The sequence below is a fragment of the Mercenaria mercenaria genome, chromosome 1, assembly GCF_021730395.1.
Source record: "Mercenaria mercenaria strain notata chromosome 1, MADL_Memer_1, whole genome shotgun sequence".
Classification (NCBI taxonomy): domain Eukaryota; kingdom Metazoa; phylum Mollusca; class Bivalvia; order Venerida; family Veneridae; genus Mercenaria; species Mercenaria mercenaria.
The window spans coordinates 16592215-16609606 of record NC_069361.1 but is presented as its reverse complement, the minus strand read 5'-3'; the positions used below and the strand labels follow the sequence as shown (position 1 = coordinate 16609606).

Sequence of the window (17392 nt, the reverse complement as noted above, 5' to 3'; positions counted from 1 at the left end):
CAAGGATCTGTAGTTACATGTATCAGTGTTACATACTTCATATAAAAAAAGCTGTATTTGTCAGTGTTTGAGACTTCTAATCACAAGCACTCGAATTTGTAATTGTTTCAATTTCCCATCACAAGGACCTGTAGTTATCAATGGTTCAGACTTCCCATTACAAGGACCTATAGTTATCAGTATTGCAGACTTTCCATTACAAGGACATGTAGTTATCAGAGCTACAGACTTTCCATTACAAGGACATGCATTTATCAGTGTTACAGACTTCCCATTTCAAGGACATGTAGTTATCAGTGTTACAGACTTTCCATTACAAGGACATGTAGTTATCAGTGTTACAGACTTCCATTACAAGGACATGTAGTTATCAGTGTTAAAGACTTTCCATTACAAGGACATGTAGTTATCGGTGTTACAGACTTTCCATTACAAGGACATTTAGTGATCAGTGTTACAGACTTTCCATTACAAGGACATGTAGTTATCAGTGTTAAAGACTTTCCATTACAAGGACATGTAGTTATCAATGGTTCAGACTTCCCATCACAAGGACCTTTAGTTATCAATGTTGCAGAATTCCCATTTAATACAAGGACATGTAGATATCAATGGTTCAGACTTCCCATCACAAGGACCTTTAGTTATCAGTGTTGCATACTTTACATTACAAGGACCTGTGGTTATCTGTGTTACAGACTTCATTACAAGGACCTGTAGTTAACAATGTTGCAGAAATCCCATTTAATACAAGGACCTGTAGTTATCAATGTTGCAGACTTTACATTACAAGGACCTGTGGTTATCTGTGTTACAGACTTTTCATTACAAGGACTGTAGTTACCAATGTTGCAGAATTCCCATTTAATACAAGGACCTGTAGTTACCAATGTTGCAGAATTCCCATTTAATACAAGGACATGTAGTTATCAATGGTTCAGAATTTCCATTACAAGGACATGTAGTTATCAATGGTTCAGACTTCCCATCACAAGGACATGTAGTCATCAATGGTTCAGACTTTCTATAACAAGGACATGTAGCTATCAATGGTTCAGACTTCCCATCACAAGGACCTTTAGTTATCAATCTTGCAGACTTTACATTACAAGGACCTGTGGTTATCTGTGTTGCAGACTTTTCATTACAAGGACCTGTAGTTACCAATGTTGCAGAATTCCCATTTAATACAAGGACCTGTAGTTATCAATGGTTCAGCCTTCCCATCACAAGGACCTGTAGTTATCAATGGTTCATACTTTCCATACAAGATCCTGTAGTTATCAGTGTTACAGACGTCCCATCACAAGGACCTGTACTGATCAATGGTTCATACTTCCTGTCACAATGACCTGTAGTTATCAATGATTCAGACTTTCCATTACAAGGACCTGTAGTTATCAATGGTTCAGACTTCCATTACAAGGACCTGCACTTATAAATGGTTCACACTTTCCATTACAAGGACCTGTAATTGCCAATGGTTCACACTTTCCATTACAAGGACCTGTAGTTATCCGTTTTACAGACTTCCCATCACAAGGACCTGTAGTTATCTGTGTTACAGACTTCCCATCACAAGGACCTGTAGTTATCAATGTTGCAGACTTTCCATTACAAGGACCTGTAGTTATCAATGGTTCAGACTTTCCATTACAAGGACCTGTAGATATCAATGATTCAGACTTCCATTACAAGGACCTGTAGATATCAATGATTCAGACTTCCATTACAAGGACATGTAGTTATCAATGGTTCAGTCTTCCAATCACAAGGACATGTAGTTATCAATGGTTCAGACTTTCCATTACAAGGACATGTAGTTATCAATGGTTCAGACTTCCCATCACAAGGACCTTCAGTTATCAATGTTGCAGACTTTACATTACAAGGACCTGTGGTTATCTGTGTTACAGACTTTTCATTACAAGGACCTGTAGTTTCTTTCCAATGTTGCAGAATTCCCATTTAATACAAGGACATGTAGTTATCAATGGTTCAGACTTCCCATCACAAGGACATAAAGTTCTCAATGGTTCAGACTTTCCATTACAAGGACATGTAGTTATCAATGGTTCAGACTTCCCATCACAAGGACATGTAGTTATCAATGGTTCAGACTTTCCATTACAAGGACATGTAGTTATCAATGGTTCAGACTTTCCATCACAAGGACCTTTAGTTATCAATGTTGCAGACTTTTCATTACAAGGACCTGTAGTTACCAATGTTGCAGAATTCCCATTTAATACAAGATCCTGTAGTTATCAATGGTTCAGCCTTCCCATCACAAGGACCTGTAGTTATCAATGGTTCATACTTTCCATACAAGAGCCTGTAGTTATCAGTGCTACAGACTTCCCATCACAAGGACCTGTACTGATCAATGGTTCATACTTCCTGTCACAATGACCTGTAGTTATCAAAGATTCAGACTTTCCATAACAAGGACCTGTAGTTATCAGTGGTTCAGACTTTCCATTACAAGGACCTGTAGTAATCAATAGTTCAGACTTTCCATTACAAGGACCTGTAGATAACAATGATTCAGACTTCCATTGCAAGGACCTGTACTTATCAATGGTTCAGACTTTCCATTACAAGGACCTGTAGTTATCAATAGTTCAGACTTTCCATTACAAGGACCTGTAGATAACAATGATTCAGACTTCCTTTGCAAGGACCTGTACTTATCAATGGTTCAGACTTTCCATTACAAGGACCTGTAATTGCTAATGGTTCAGACTTTCCATTACAAGGACCTGTAGTTATCCGTTTTACAGACTTCCCATCACAAGGACCTGTAGTTATCTGTGTTACAGACTTCCCATCACAAGGACCTGTAGTTATCAATGTTGCAGACTTTCCATTACAAGGACCTGTAGTTATCAATGGTTCAGACTTTCCATTACAAGGACCTGTAGATATCAATGATTCAGACTTCTATTACAAGGACCTGTAGATATCAATGATTCAGACTTCCATTACAAGGACCTGCACTTATCAATAGTTCAGACTTTCCATTACAAGGACCTGTAAGTGTCAGTGGTTCAGATTTTCCATTACAAGGACCTGTAAGTGTCAATGATTCAGACTTTCCATTACAAGGACCTGTAGATATCAATGATTCAGACTTCCATTACAAGGGCCTGCACTTATCAATGATTCAGACTTTCCATTACAAGGACCTGTAGATATCAATGATTCAGACTTTCCATTACAAGGACCTGTAGATATCAATGATTCAGACTTTCCATTACAAGGACCTGTAGGTATCAATGATTCAGACTTCCATTACAAGGACCTGCACTTATCAATGGTTCAGACTTTCCATTACAAGGACCTGTAATTGTCAACGGTTCAGGCTTTCCATTACAAGGACCTGTACTTATCAATGGTTCAGACTTTCCATTAAAAGGACCTGTACTTATCAATGGTTCAGACTTTCCATTACAAGGACCTGTAGTTAATTAAGTTATCAGTGTTACAGACTTCCCATCACAAGGACCTGTAGTTTTCAATGGTTCAGACTTTCCATTACAAGATCCTGTAGATATCAATGATTCAGACTTCCATTACAAGGACCTGTAGATATCAATGATTCAGACTTCCATTACAAGGACCTGCACTTATCAATAGTTCAGACTTTCCATTACAAGGACCTGTAAGTGTCAGTGGTTCAGATTTTCCATTACAAGGACCTGTAAGTGTCAATGATTCAGACTTTCCATTACAAGGACCTGTAGATATCAATGATTCAGACTTCCATTACAAGGACCTGCACTTATCAATGATTCAGACTTTCCATTACAAGGACCTGTAGATATCAATGATTCAGACTTTCCATTACAAGGACCTGTAGATATCAATGATTCAGACTTTCCATTACAAGGACCTGTAGGTATCAATGATTCAGACTTCCATTACAAGGACCTGCACTTATCAATGGTTCAGACTTTCCATTACAAGGACCTGTAATTGTCAACGGTTCAGGCTTTCCATTACAAGGACCTGTACTTATCAATGGTTCAGACTTTCCATTAAAAGGACCTGTACTTATCAATGGTTCAGACTTTCCATTACAAGGACCTGTAGTTAATTAAGTTATCAGTGTTACAGACTTCCCATCACAAGGACCTGTAGTTTTCAATGGTTCAGACTTTCCATTACAAGATCCTGTACTACGTGAATGTTTCAGACTTGGAAGTTTCATTTAAAGTGACATGATTGTAATGCAGTGGTATGTTGCAGAGCTTTTGTGGCTTTAAATAAAGAACTTGTTCTATGCCAGCTTCCAAAGTAGAATACTTACATTGGAAAAATAGAAAACGGACATAGGAACACACCAGGATAGTTGCTTGTAGGTGTTTTTTATCTGCCCAGGTTGTAAAAAAACCGGGATGTTGGCGTGGCATTGTCCATCCTTTAACATTTGCTGTTTCCAGACTTTCAGTCAGATAGTATAATAGTTACAGCTTTCAAACTTTACAGGATGACTAAGCATCTCTTGAAGTGAAGACGACCTCTCACCTCCCAATTAGTTGCGGAACTTTTTTATGCCCAGTTTTACTGCCCTGCCCATTCTGCTTGCAGGCATTGTATTATATTATGCCCCCTGTTGCTTTTGAAGAAGTAATAGTTTACAAGTTTGATGAAATTTTTAAGTAATGTTTTCTCTGCATTTATGTAGTGTATGTTGTTGTAATTTTGCCACTTGGTACCTTCTTGCATTAATTGGGTAGTATTTTTATAGATTTTCGGATTTTGCATTTCAAAGAATGCGGATGCATGAAGGATACAATTAAAAATGCAAGACTGACGCTCTATGGTTTGACTGTTGGTCTCCTTTAGATTTTCTTATTCACATGCTGAAGAAGTTTCTCTGCTCCACTGAAAGCAAAGAATATAATTTTTTTAAATGTTTTTTTTTTGTAACTATTTGAACGTAGATACACTGTACTGATACCTGTGTTTGGCCTTAAAGTACAATGTTAATTATACAAACAAAATAAGTATTGTTAAATTTGTTAAGCATAGATGGTGAAATGATTTGCCCAAGGTGAGTAATTACATTGAAGTTTAAAGTAAAGTATATTCAACTGATTTTGTCCCCCCAAAAAATTGTATCGGCAGATTGTTTTTTCTTTGACAGAAAGATTTTATCATGTTGTAAAATATTTTTTACTGTAAAAAGAAGTTTATTTAAATGTCAGTCTTGTTAATATATATCCTCTTTTAAGATGCCGGTTATTAAAGTTGCCATAATGATAATAATTGTGTCATTTGAGTTTAAACACAACAAAATATATTTGATGGATAATTTTTCAATTTTAGGGAAAAGGGGTCATGCAGACTGGTAAGGAGTGGGGTAGAAGAGATGTTTTTAGGGCATTTATGTTTTTTTGTAATTGTTAAAGAGCTGATAAGATATTGTCTGCCAGCCCACTTTTAGTAAGTTTTTGTGTTTAGGTCAACTTTTCTCCTTTAATAACAGTCAAAGCTATTGCTTTAAAGCTTGGAGCAGAAATTTTCCATTAAAAGCTGACTCTGCACAGCAAGTATCATAACTCTACATTGTTTTTTGCAAGAATTATGGTCCCTTTTGGGTTTGGAAAATCAGATTTCTTGGTTATAAGTTTTGCTTTCAGGTCAACATTTCTCCTTTATGGTCAAAGCTACATGTATTGCCTTAAAACTTGAAACAGTTATTTGCCATTTAAAGCTGACTCTGCACAGCAAGTACCATAATTTTGTTTCTTTTTGCAAGAATTATGGCCTCTTTTGGACTTAGAAAATCAGATTCCTTGGTTAAGTTTTGTGTTTAGGTCAGTTTTTCTCCTAAACTATCAAAGCTATTGCTTTAAAACTTGCAACACTTGTTCACCATCAAAAGCTGACTCTGTACAGTAAGAAGCATAACTCCATTCTGCTTTTTGCAAGCATTATGGCCCCTTTTGGACTTAGAAACTATCAGATTTCTTGTTTTATATTACACGGCTACTAAACGCTAGCGCCACCACCAAGTTGTGGTGATAAGGAAAAGAGCTATCGACATTTCCGTGGTGCAGCTATCGCCCATTTCTACTTGTAAACACTTGAGTAAATTTTATATTTTATCTTATATTTTCATTGATAGAACTTTTTTCGAAAATCGGAAAATGTAGTTCCGTGTAACAACATTTTTACTACAGACTGGCAGTGATTTCATTAAAATAATATGCAAATTGTGGTGTCAGGAGCTTTTCTCCCGAATCTTACAGTGGCGCATTTTCATATCGGCCAGTATTCGTTCACCATTCCGATGAATAGACACACTGTAAGAATATACCTGCGCATGCAAATGTTGTAGAAATAATAAATAATTATATACGCACACACCATGAATAATAGAATCTCGGGTTAGAAAAAATATACCAGGATTTTTAAAAGTGGTGGCGCTATAACTCTAGTGATGGCGCTATACAGTATTGGTGGCGCTGTTACGGCATTCAATAATACGAACTGCTGACGCATCCGGAACAAAACAAACACCAACATTCTCTAACTGATAATTATCCTGCAATGAATTATGTTATTAAAGAAAGAAAAACACGATCATAGTTTACTTACCTTTATGAAAAATTCTCTATCCAAGAAAAAAAAAGAACAAAATACTCATAGACCCTTGGGACTCTTGTAGTCAAAGTAAATATTTTCCTTTGTTTAAAATGTTAATGTAGGATTATTTCTAACCTTTAAATATTCTACTTTAATACAAACGTAAGCCCGCCCGCTTAACTCAGTAGGTACGGATCGCGAGATCGCGAGTTCGATCCCCGGGCAGAGCAAATGTTCTCCGTGACGATTTGATAAAAAACATTGTGTCTGAAATCATTCCTCCTCCACCTCTGATAGTTCATGTGGGGAAGTTGGCAGTTACTTGCGGAGAACAGATTTTTACTGGTACACAATCCAGGAACACTGGTTAGGTTAACTGCCCACCGTTACATCGTGACTGAAATACTGTTGAAAAACGACGTTAAACCCAAAACAATCAAAATAAATACAAACGGAAGTGTACTTTAAATTCAGGTCAAGAAAAATAGTAGCAATACTTTTATTTCAAACAAAGATTTGTGTCCAGGAAATAATTTGAAGATAGTGTAGAATGTATTTGTTGTATTAAGATTCTGAAACTACTCTCCTTTGTTTTTATACGTCGTTTGCATGTCACTGTAAACAAAACAGCTTTCTAAAAAGTGACTACAGTACATTTTCAATTCCAATCGATTAAATATGATTAATCAATAGAGCTTAGATGTACAATCTGAATCCATATACATGTCACTGAGATTATTTTGCGATCATGTAGAGGTTACTACATGTATTTTGTGGAGTAACGTAATTTGGGTGTAGTGTGGGATAGGTTGATAAGATCGATTATTGTAGAAATTTCCGGGGCATGCAGACAGACATGTTCATATATTTAAATTGAATATATCAGTCACTAATCATATACAACAGCGCCACCACTACTGTATAGCGCCACCACTTGAGTGATAGCGCCACCATTTTCAAAAATACTCGTGTTATAACTTTTTACTGTATTTATCGTAATTGTTTGGTGTATGGGAATAGGTGTAATTCATTTCTACACGATTTGCATGCGCAGGTATGTTCTTACAGTGAATCTATTCATCGGAATGCTGTTCGAATACTGGCCGATATGAAAATATGCCACTGTCAAATTTGGGAGAAAAGCTCCTGGCGCCACAATTTGCATAATATTTCAATGAAATTACAGCCAACATGTAGTAAAAGTGTTGTTACACGGAACTACATTCTCCGATTTTCGAAAAAAGTTCTATCAATGAAAATATGAGATAAAATATAAATTTTACTTACGTGTTTACAAGTAGAAATGGGCGATAGCTGCACCACGGAAATGTCGATAGCTCTTTTCCTTATCACCACAATTTGGTGGTGGCGCTAGCGTTTAGTAGCCGTGTATTACCTTCATATAAATGCACAGGAAGGACAATATTTCTATCATACAGAGACAAAAAAGCGATGAGCGTCTGCACCCGCAAGGCGGTGCACTTGTTTGTTTTTGTCATGAGAGGTTTATGAATATATTATAATGCGAAGTTTTTTATACTTTCTAAAAAAGTTTTAAAAATCCAAACCACTGAAATTTTTTGTAAATATTTAAAAAATTCATAAAGCCTCATACCTGGTGCACCTTAAGTTTCAGTTTATAAATTGGCATGATATCAGTAATTTGATGTATTGCAAGTTTAATTTCCCAATTTAAGTCCATTAAGAAATAATGACTAAAGGTCTGCTGTTAAATCATAGCAATAAAAAATTAAATGTGGGGTATAGGTGTATCAGATTCTGTGGTAAATGTATTAATTGCTAATTTTTACATGAATTTAAAACCTATTATAAAAAACCCATTTAAATTCTATGCGAGAACTGTCAAATTTTGGCAAAATCACTGACCTGTCTCCATAATTATATTTTATATACACATGCTGTATATTTTACAGTTTTAATGTGATTTATGGATAAATGAGTCTGATGTAACCCATAATAATATTTTAAAAGTGGATAGGATTTTCTCAGTTGTTACAGTGTTAAGTCACTGTAATATTTAAAGAAAAGGTGGACGAGAGCAGTGCTATATAGAATGATTATTGGACATAAGTCCTGTATAATATATTGTGTGCAATATAGCCTATATTTATCTGATATGATTTTTATCAGACCGATAATAAATCTAATAGAAGCTAATCATTATATATCTATTTAAGGTCACCAGAGACTTTATTTAGATCTTTGGCCTAAAAAAAGATCATGTATGCTTTTGGAAAAAAGTAGGATAAAATATGTAGGCTATTGCTTCTGTTGAAAGTCAAGGTCCTTAATCTTTTATTAATTCAATGTAACATATTCCATTATGAAATTAAGTAGTTTTCTGTCACTTTGGTGATGAAAAAAATCAGATTACATGAAATGATGAATGCCGTTGAAGCTATTGACAGTATTGACTGCCGTAAAAAGTCAACAGTCCAAACCTAAAAATGCATCCCAAAATTGATGGTGCCATTTATTTACATGCAAGCAACTACTTGAACCATATTACATGCATAAATAAAAAAAAAATCTATGCAGCTGTGGTGTCGAGGGCCAGGGTGTTTGAACTGACTATCTGTCGTCACAATTTTTTGTTCACTCCTCTCCAGTCTTTCAGTTTTCATCCAGTTCAAATGAAATTTGGTAAATATCAACTGCATGAAGTGGACATGCTCATATTTTTTTGACTTTCATGTCATTATTATTATAACTTCCACCTAGTGGTGGGAGATATATTGATTCAGTGATGTGTGTCAGTCAGTCCATGCTTACATTTGGATACTTAATTATGTGGCGATAGGAACAATATGTAACTATACTTTTTCTGTGATGTCATGTCTCAGCAAAACAGACTTTCCTTAGAGCATGTGCTGAAAATATCAGTAGGTCTTATAATTTACATATTTTCTATTTTCAGGTAACTCTAGAAAGAGTTCTGGGACTTACAGCAACAAGCAATGCAACAGTAGCCTGTGATCCAAACAGCAGTATTGTAGCATATCCTGCAGGGTTAGTGTCTTCTGTTAGTCTTGCAATCATCATACGTTTATACCAGACATGACAGGATGTTTGGTGTTATATCTTTATTTTACATGCCATGCAGAGAAAGGTTTTACAGCTTACTTTTTATATGCCCGTCTCTTAAAGAGAGGGGCATATTATGTGAACACCCGTAGCGGGCAATGGGGGGGTGTTGTCCAAAAGCATGTCCACTCTCTAAGTCGAAGAGTTTTCATTTGATCTTCACCAAACATGGTGACAATGTTTGTGGGCATAATATTTTGGCCAAGTTTGATAACCAGCCAAATCGCCCCAGGCAGTTTGGTTATGGCCCTTGAATTACACAAAATCTGCAAATTTAGTCTTGTCCGCCCTCTAAGTCAAACAGTTTTCATCAGATCTTCACCAAACTTGGTGACAATGTTTGTTGGCATAATATCTTGGCCAAGTTTGATAACCAGCCAAATCGCCCCTGGCACTCTTGGATAATGGCCCTTGAATTACTCGAAAAACTGTGAATTTAGCCTTGTCCGCTCTCTAACTTAAGTCAAACAGTTTTTCATCCGATCTTCAAACTTGGTGACAATATTTGTCAGCATAATATCTCAGCCAAGTTGCCATGGGCACTCTTGGATTATGGCCCTTGAATTACTAGAAATCTGCGTATTTAACCTTGTCTGCTCTCTAAGTCGAACAGTTTTTCATCCGATCTTCACTAAACTTGCAGATAATGTTTGTGGGCATAATATTCTGGCCAAGATTGATAACCAGCCAAATCGCCCCTGGCACTCTTGGATTATGGCCCTTGAATTAGGCCAGGTTTGATGACGGGCGTATTTTGTGACAGTCTGCCACTCTTGTTCAACGCTTGTACTAATTGCTTCCTTCAATGGTATCTTACCATTGGTCAAAACATAGTAGAAGAAAGTGAAGGTTGTACATAGTCAAATTTCACCCTGTATAAGAAGACTGTGCATAGTCAAATTAAGTATCATCATTGAAGTATAAATAATTATATTGACAACATTGTCCTATCTGAATACAAATTTTCATTATGACATCATTTTAAGTTCTTATCCCTCGAGGCAGTTGAACAGTAATTAATATTTTCACCTCATTTAACCCTTACATTGTGTTACTGTGCAAATAATGCACATAATCTTTTTTAGGACAGATCAAACAAAAAAGTCTTAGTATTAATGCATATTTAGGTTTTGTAAGTCAAATGTATTGAATTTTTAAATGCACAGAACATTTTTGCTTTATGATTAAGTACAGATAGTGAGCTTTGAATATTGATAGTTAATCTACTACAGTTTAAATGTATGTTTGATGTTTGATTTGAATTAACATTTACAAAAAAGAAGACAAGGGTCAATTAAGGTGTATCTTTTAACATGATTATTACACTAATTTTCAGTGATATAGCAGGTTATCTTGAGGCAATATGTTAAACAAACTGGGTTATTTACTCTGTTACATTTAAATTATTTACTCAGTTAATGAATTTTCATGAAAATGAGCTTGCCCTGGTTGACCTGGCTGGGGGAGGTTAACAATGACAGATGATGTGATGTACATTAACATTATGTCTGTCATTGTCTACATTGAATAAAAATTAATTTACATATATATAAAGCCCACCCAGGGAAGCTTGTATACTATGGAGCTGATTTAAAGTTTACCTTTTGACACAAATATATAATGTGTTTAGCTCATGCATGCATTTTATGCATTGAGTGCCAGTGAAGGTAACCTGGTGGAGTAAACCCATGCCCTGAAAATTCTTGAATCTGATACATTAAGCTTCTTGAAAACTCCTTAAAAATGACTTAACCCTAAAAAACCTGGAAAAGTATTTGAATTTTGTAAAAGATCTGCTTGAATTTTTTTCCAGAATGTTGGGTAAGCAGTTTAGCTTGTGGAAAGAATAAATTCTAAGAAAATATCATATTTTATGACTTATTGATCCCTGTAAACATAGATAGCTGAGTCTGTGAGATATGTAGAAAGTGCAACGTTTTTAGCTTTGTGCTAAAATTTTTAATGAATAAGTATAACAAAATTACCTTGGTTTAGAAATGCTAAATGGAATAAGTTGGACAACATTGAAGGAAATAAAACTTGATTAAACTATTTCAGCTGACAAAAACAAATGGGCCTGTTCATCATTTGATGAAATGTAGTATCAATGGTGGAAAGTGTGCTGAAAAGCCATAGCATTAGCAGAAGTCTACATTACACAAGTCTTGAATTTGTCATTCTTTGAACCCAGGCCTGGCATTAAGCTCTTGATGGAATAAAATCAGTTTGATGTTGTTTGGAGGAAGATATGAAGACATTTAATCAGCTAGTGATTGTTTTGAGAAAGAATAGTCTTTGAAAAAGTGAAATGAGTACTTGGAAAGTCCTTGAAAAGTATTTGAATTTTGTCTCAGATGTTCTGTATGTAAAAACATGATAATTATGTGAGTTGTTGAATTGTGAATGAATGTATTCCTCATGACTACTTGCAAAACATAACCAAAGTTTCGACCTACAGCAAGTGAAAAAGCTGTTTTGGGGCAAACATGTCACTGTTACAATACTGAGGAAAAGGTAACAGCTGAAGGCAACATGTAGAATAGCAGTGAAAGCATTACTCTGATGTTACCTGAAGCTGACAAATATTTTTTCACAATACATTATGTATCAGTGTTTTCTTACACAATAGTAAAATGTCTAGACCAATAATATTACTATTGTGATTTATAGAAGTAGTTTATGACATATAATTGCCTAAGGTGTAATGTTCACCACTCAATTAGGAAATCTTGTCCAACTGTCCACTTTCATTAGCAAGTGATCATATCTTTTTCTGGTCAGCAAGGATGTTGCACCAGTTTCTTCTGGACAAAATGCATGTTTTGTTGTTTAATTATGTATCATTACCTGTAGGTGATGACTCACTGACATCTTTTGTTGTTAGTAAATTTTGATCTGGAAACCTGATGTTGTATGATCATTGGCATTTAGTCCATTAAAATACAATAAACTTAGTACATGGAAATACAGAAACAGTATGAAACCAGGAAGTTTTAGAATTAATTAATTCCCCGATTGCATTGCATGACAAAGTTACATTCAGCAGGATCAGAAATCATGCATCAGGATATGCAGGTGCTTAGTGCTTTTTGCACAACAGCAAAAAACTTTTTGTGCACTGTTAAGGAAATTAGTTCTGCAAGAACCATAGCATAACTGTCTGCATATTGCTTAATGCTTCGCCCTATCAGAAGATCTTTTGCACCTGTAGGTGGTGCCCTTGTTTATACTGGTGCAAAGTTGCATATTCTTACTGTAGGGGATAAATTTTGTACACTTAAGATCCTTACATTTATAATTATTCTTGGAATTCTATCTGAACCAGACTAATAGTTTGTGGCATTGTTATTGCAAGTTTTCCAGACTCTGACACTTTGCTCTGATAGTTTGATCTTTTTCCAGACAATATTTTATCCTGTAATTAATGATAAACAATAATGAAAGGAAATCTTCTCAATTAAAGGTGGATAATCAGATTTTGGCCATGTAACGGTTTTGTTCGAAACTTTAGCATCTGATCATTTACACTCATTTATGTTCACTTAACACTTAATACAAATTAGATTTTAACTGGAGGTATTTTTAAAATTTCATTTTCCTATCCTCGTTGCCCAACCAAGATAGAGTTATTTTATCATAAGTATAAATTTGATAAAGATACTTTGCCTAAGGAAATGTATAAATATTAGATATATTGTAATATATTTGTAAAATATTTGCATTAAAAATTATGTATTTAGATGGAATTCATTAGAAACGCAAGTTTGAAAAATTATTATTACCTCCCTTTGCCTATTTTGGTTGCGCAACCAAGATAGATTGGAAATAAATGAATTCAGAAGCTACACACAGCTTTTAAACTTGCATTTTGGTTCAGATTGTTCAATAGTTGATATGTCTATCAAATGCAAATGTAAAACTAGACATTGTATCGAAATAAAAAGAAATACCCAGCTTTTTATATACTTTCATATTAAAGGGGAGTAATTACAAAATTTTATAAAAATAATAAAATATACATTTCAAATAGGAATCTAACTCTATGTAATCGGTCTTTTTGTTCCTTAAATAATTCTCTACCAGAATATACAAAAAGTAAAAAATGTCATTAAATGTTGTTTAAATGTGATTGACCACCTTTAAAAGAAACCCTCTGCCAGTTTGGTATTCTAATTGAACATGGGTACATTGTGTACCTTGGAGGAAAATGTTGTACTCTACCTGCCGACAGTGAAGTACAAACATCTGGCCTACCTGTTGTCAGTACAAGCTACAGCATCTGGCCGAGATGTGCTGAGAGATTTCTAATAAATCATGCAAGGTTAGCAACACTCAAAACACTTGAAGAACATAGATCTGTCAGTCAGTATAAGCATCAGTCCAGGAGAAAAATACAAAACTTTTCCTCTAACTAAGTAGTTATATACCATCTGCATAAGAGCTTCTTCAAGACTTACTCAAGAATTGTGTCTCTCTGTAAAGTATCCTCTTTTCTGTTACAAGCTAGTTGTTTAAGTTTTTATTTATTGGTTTTTAAAAGAACATGTATGAAAATAGAGGAAATGATCCATACAGACTTTTACATTATGATTGAATGGTTTCATTCTACAGTAATTAAGTTACAAGATTGTTTAGCTGTGATTCGTAAAGTTATCAGACTTTCTATAATATTGTTGAAAATTGTTACAATATACTTAGGCTTTTGCAGAATTTTCAGCTTTGAATCATAGAAGCTGTATAATCACTGTTTCAAGATTTATCAACATTAGTCAGACTTTAATAAATACATTTAGTCACACTATATAGTCACACTAAAGGTACATGTAGTCAGACTATAGGTACATGTAGTCACACTATAAGTGCTGTCAGTTAGTAATTGTTCATGTCGTCTTTAGAATTTAGTCTTGTTTGAATTTAGTAAGCTAGGCATGTCAGTTAGATTCAACAACAAATATATATTAAAAAAAAATATTCAGTTAAAAAAAAAGCTCAGAAAGGAACATGTAGTCAGACTATAAGTACATGTAGTCAGACTATAGGTATAATGTAGTCAGACTATAGGTACATGTAGTCACATTATAGGTACATGTAGTCAGACTGTATGTACATGTAGTCAGAATATAGGTACATGCAGTCAGAATATAGGTACATGCAGTCACACTGTAGGTACATGAAGTCAGACTATAGGTACATGTAGTCAGACTATAGGTACATGAAGTCAGACTATAGGTACATGTAGTCAGACTATAGGTACATGAAGTCACACTATAGGTACATGTAGTCACAGTCTGTAGGTACATGTAGTCACAGTCTGTAGGTACATGTAGTCACACTATAGGTACATGTAGCAGGGGTCAAATTTAACAATAGTTTGTACTAGCTGAAATTAGCTAGTGCCCTTTTTGATCACTAGCTAAAATGAAAAGCTACCGGCTAAAGTTAATAATATTTAATTACTCTATTAATATTTCACTGGCCAAAACGTACTGATTGATCTCTGTTAATAGCCAGTCACAAACAAAAATATTTTCTATTAACTTAAAATAGCTTGTGCCATTCTTGTTTAACAATTAAATATCATAAACATAAATGATAACATTCCTTTCATGAAGAAAAATGTATACCTTCAAAACAATTAATCTAGAGCTCCGAAGACATTTGCTTGTTATATTATTGACTATCTGAAATTAGCTAGTACATTTCAAACCCACTAGCTATTTTAAAATTCCACTAGCATTTAGCTTGTATGCTTGTCTAAATTTGAACTCTGTGTAGTCACACTATAGGTACTTGTAGTCACACTATAGGTACATGAAGTCACACTATAGGTACATGTAGTCACAGTCTGTAGGTACATGTAGTCACACTATAGGTACATGAAGTCACACTATAGGTACATGTAGTCACACTATAGGTACATGTAGTCACAGTATATAGGTACATGTAGTCACACTGTAGGTACATGAAGTCACACTATAGGTACATGTCACAGTCTGTAGGTACATGTAGTCACACTATAGGTACATGAAGTCACACTATAGGTACATGAAGTCACACTATAGGTACATGTAGTCACACTATAGGTACATGTAGTCACACTATAGGTACATGAAGTCACACTATAGGTACATGAAGTCACACTATAGGTACATGTAGTCACAGTCTGTAGGTACATGTAGTCACACTATAGGTACATGAAGTCACACTATAGGTACATGAAGTCACACTATAGGTACATGTAGTCACAGTCTGTAGGTACATGTAGTCACACTATAGGTACATGAAGTCACACTATAGGTACATGTAGTCACACTATAGGTACATGTAGTCACACTATAGGTACATGAAGTCACACTATAGGTACATGAAGTCACACTATAGGTACATGTAGTCACAGTCTATAGGTGCAGTGATAGTACTTGTTCATGTCGTCCTTGAGATTTTAGTCTAGTTTCAATTTAGTAAGCTTGGCATTTCTAAATGTTAGATGCAATATTACACAGTGATATATATTTAATGAAAAAATATTCAGAAAGCAAAAAATTACTTTTAATTTTACTGCAAAATGAAATTGTGATTTGTTGTTCGTTTTGAAATAATAAACTCCGAGGTGGTATACTTCTTAAGACTTTAATACTCTATAAATATCTCTTATATATAAATCAGAATATGCTGCACCCAAGATAGTGGTGCACTGCAGTTATTTTCTATTATGTGAATTTATGGATGCATGAAATATTGCAGAAAAAGCAAAATTGAATATTTAGGTCATGTTTATTTAAAATGTTTATACAGGATGATAAATATCAAAACTGCATGATAAAAACCATTAACTTCAAACATGACAAGTTACATGGAAATATGAATTATGTTTTTCATTTTTTTATACAATGAAAATGAAATGAGATAAGAAAATGATTGCATGTTGCTACGCCCTATTAAAATGACAGGCCCTTCTGCTAGCAGTCAGTTATATTTTAGCAAGGTTACAGAATATATGAGTATCCTGGATTATGAAAGCATACCTGTGAAAGATTAATATTGTGAAAGTATAATGTCAAGACTCTATCATGTCTGTGGTATCCATAATTTCTTACTGTTGCCTAACATTTGAGCACTTCTTGAAGAGTTGTTTAGCTTAGTTGTACCACATGACAAATAGCCAGTGCAGCCATTATTTTTTTACCTGAACAAATATTAGTGAGACTCAGAGATAGGACAGCATTTATGATAATAATAATAATAATGTCTTTTATAATTTCAAGAGGCAAAACAGTTGGGCATACCCAGTTTTCCTTGTGAGCCTCGACGTATATATTTTCAAATAGACTGGTCATGAATCATTGATTGCCACCAGGGACTTGAACCATCAAGTGTGGTTGCTGTAAGAACAGGGAAATAAGTAACATCTTCATCTCTTGTCATTATACAGATAGATTTCAGATCATGTTGTGCCAAATATACTTGCCCTCAACCCAACTTTAAACCTTAAATACCCTGATTTCAGGTCAGCTATTTGAATCAATCAGTTATATTATGCAGTTTTTTACCTTGATTGTATATGACCTGTTTATCACCTTGTTAAAGATAGGATCAACAACATAACACCAAAATAAAGCCATAAAAGATGCTCATTAGGTGCTAATTGGAGGGTTTTTACCCAGGTGATTTTCAAGAGGGTAGATATTAA

At 34.7% G+C, this 17392-nt stretch overlaps 1 protein-coding gene across 1 annotated transcript in view; it reads left to right on the top strand.

The window, feature by feature from the left end:
- Positions 1 to 726: 726 nt before the first annotated feature.
- LOC128558326 (mitogen-activated protein kinase-binding protein 1-like) overlaps positions 727 to 17392 on the top strand; it is a 49780-nt gene continuing 33114 nt past the window's right edge. Inside the window, exons 1-8 of the mRNA XM_053547474.1 lie at positions 727 to 836; positions 1413 to 1703; positions 1917 to 2260; positions 2706 to 2958; positions 3133 to 3345; positions 3607 to 3819; positions 3917 to 4091; positions 9536 to 9627. Coding sequence (XP_053403449.1) covers positions 727 to 836; positions 1413 to 1703; positions 1917 to 2260; positions 2706 to 2958; positions 3133 to 3345; positions 3607 to 3819; positions 3917 to 4091; positions 9536 to 9627 — 1691 coding nt within the window. The remainder of the gene's footprint in view (positions 837 to 1412; positions 1704 to 1916; positions 2261 to 2705; positions 2959 to 3132; positions 3346 to 3606; positions 3820 to 3916; positions 4092 to 9535; positions 9628 to 17392) is intronic.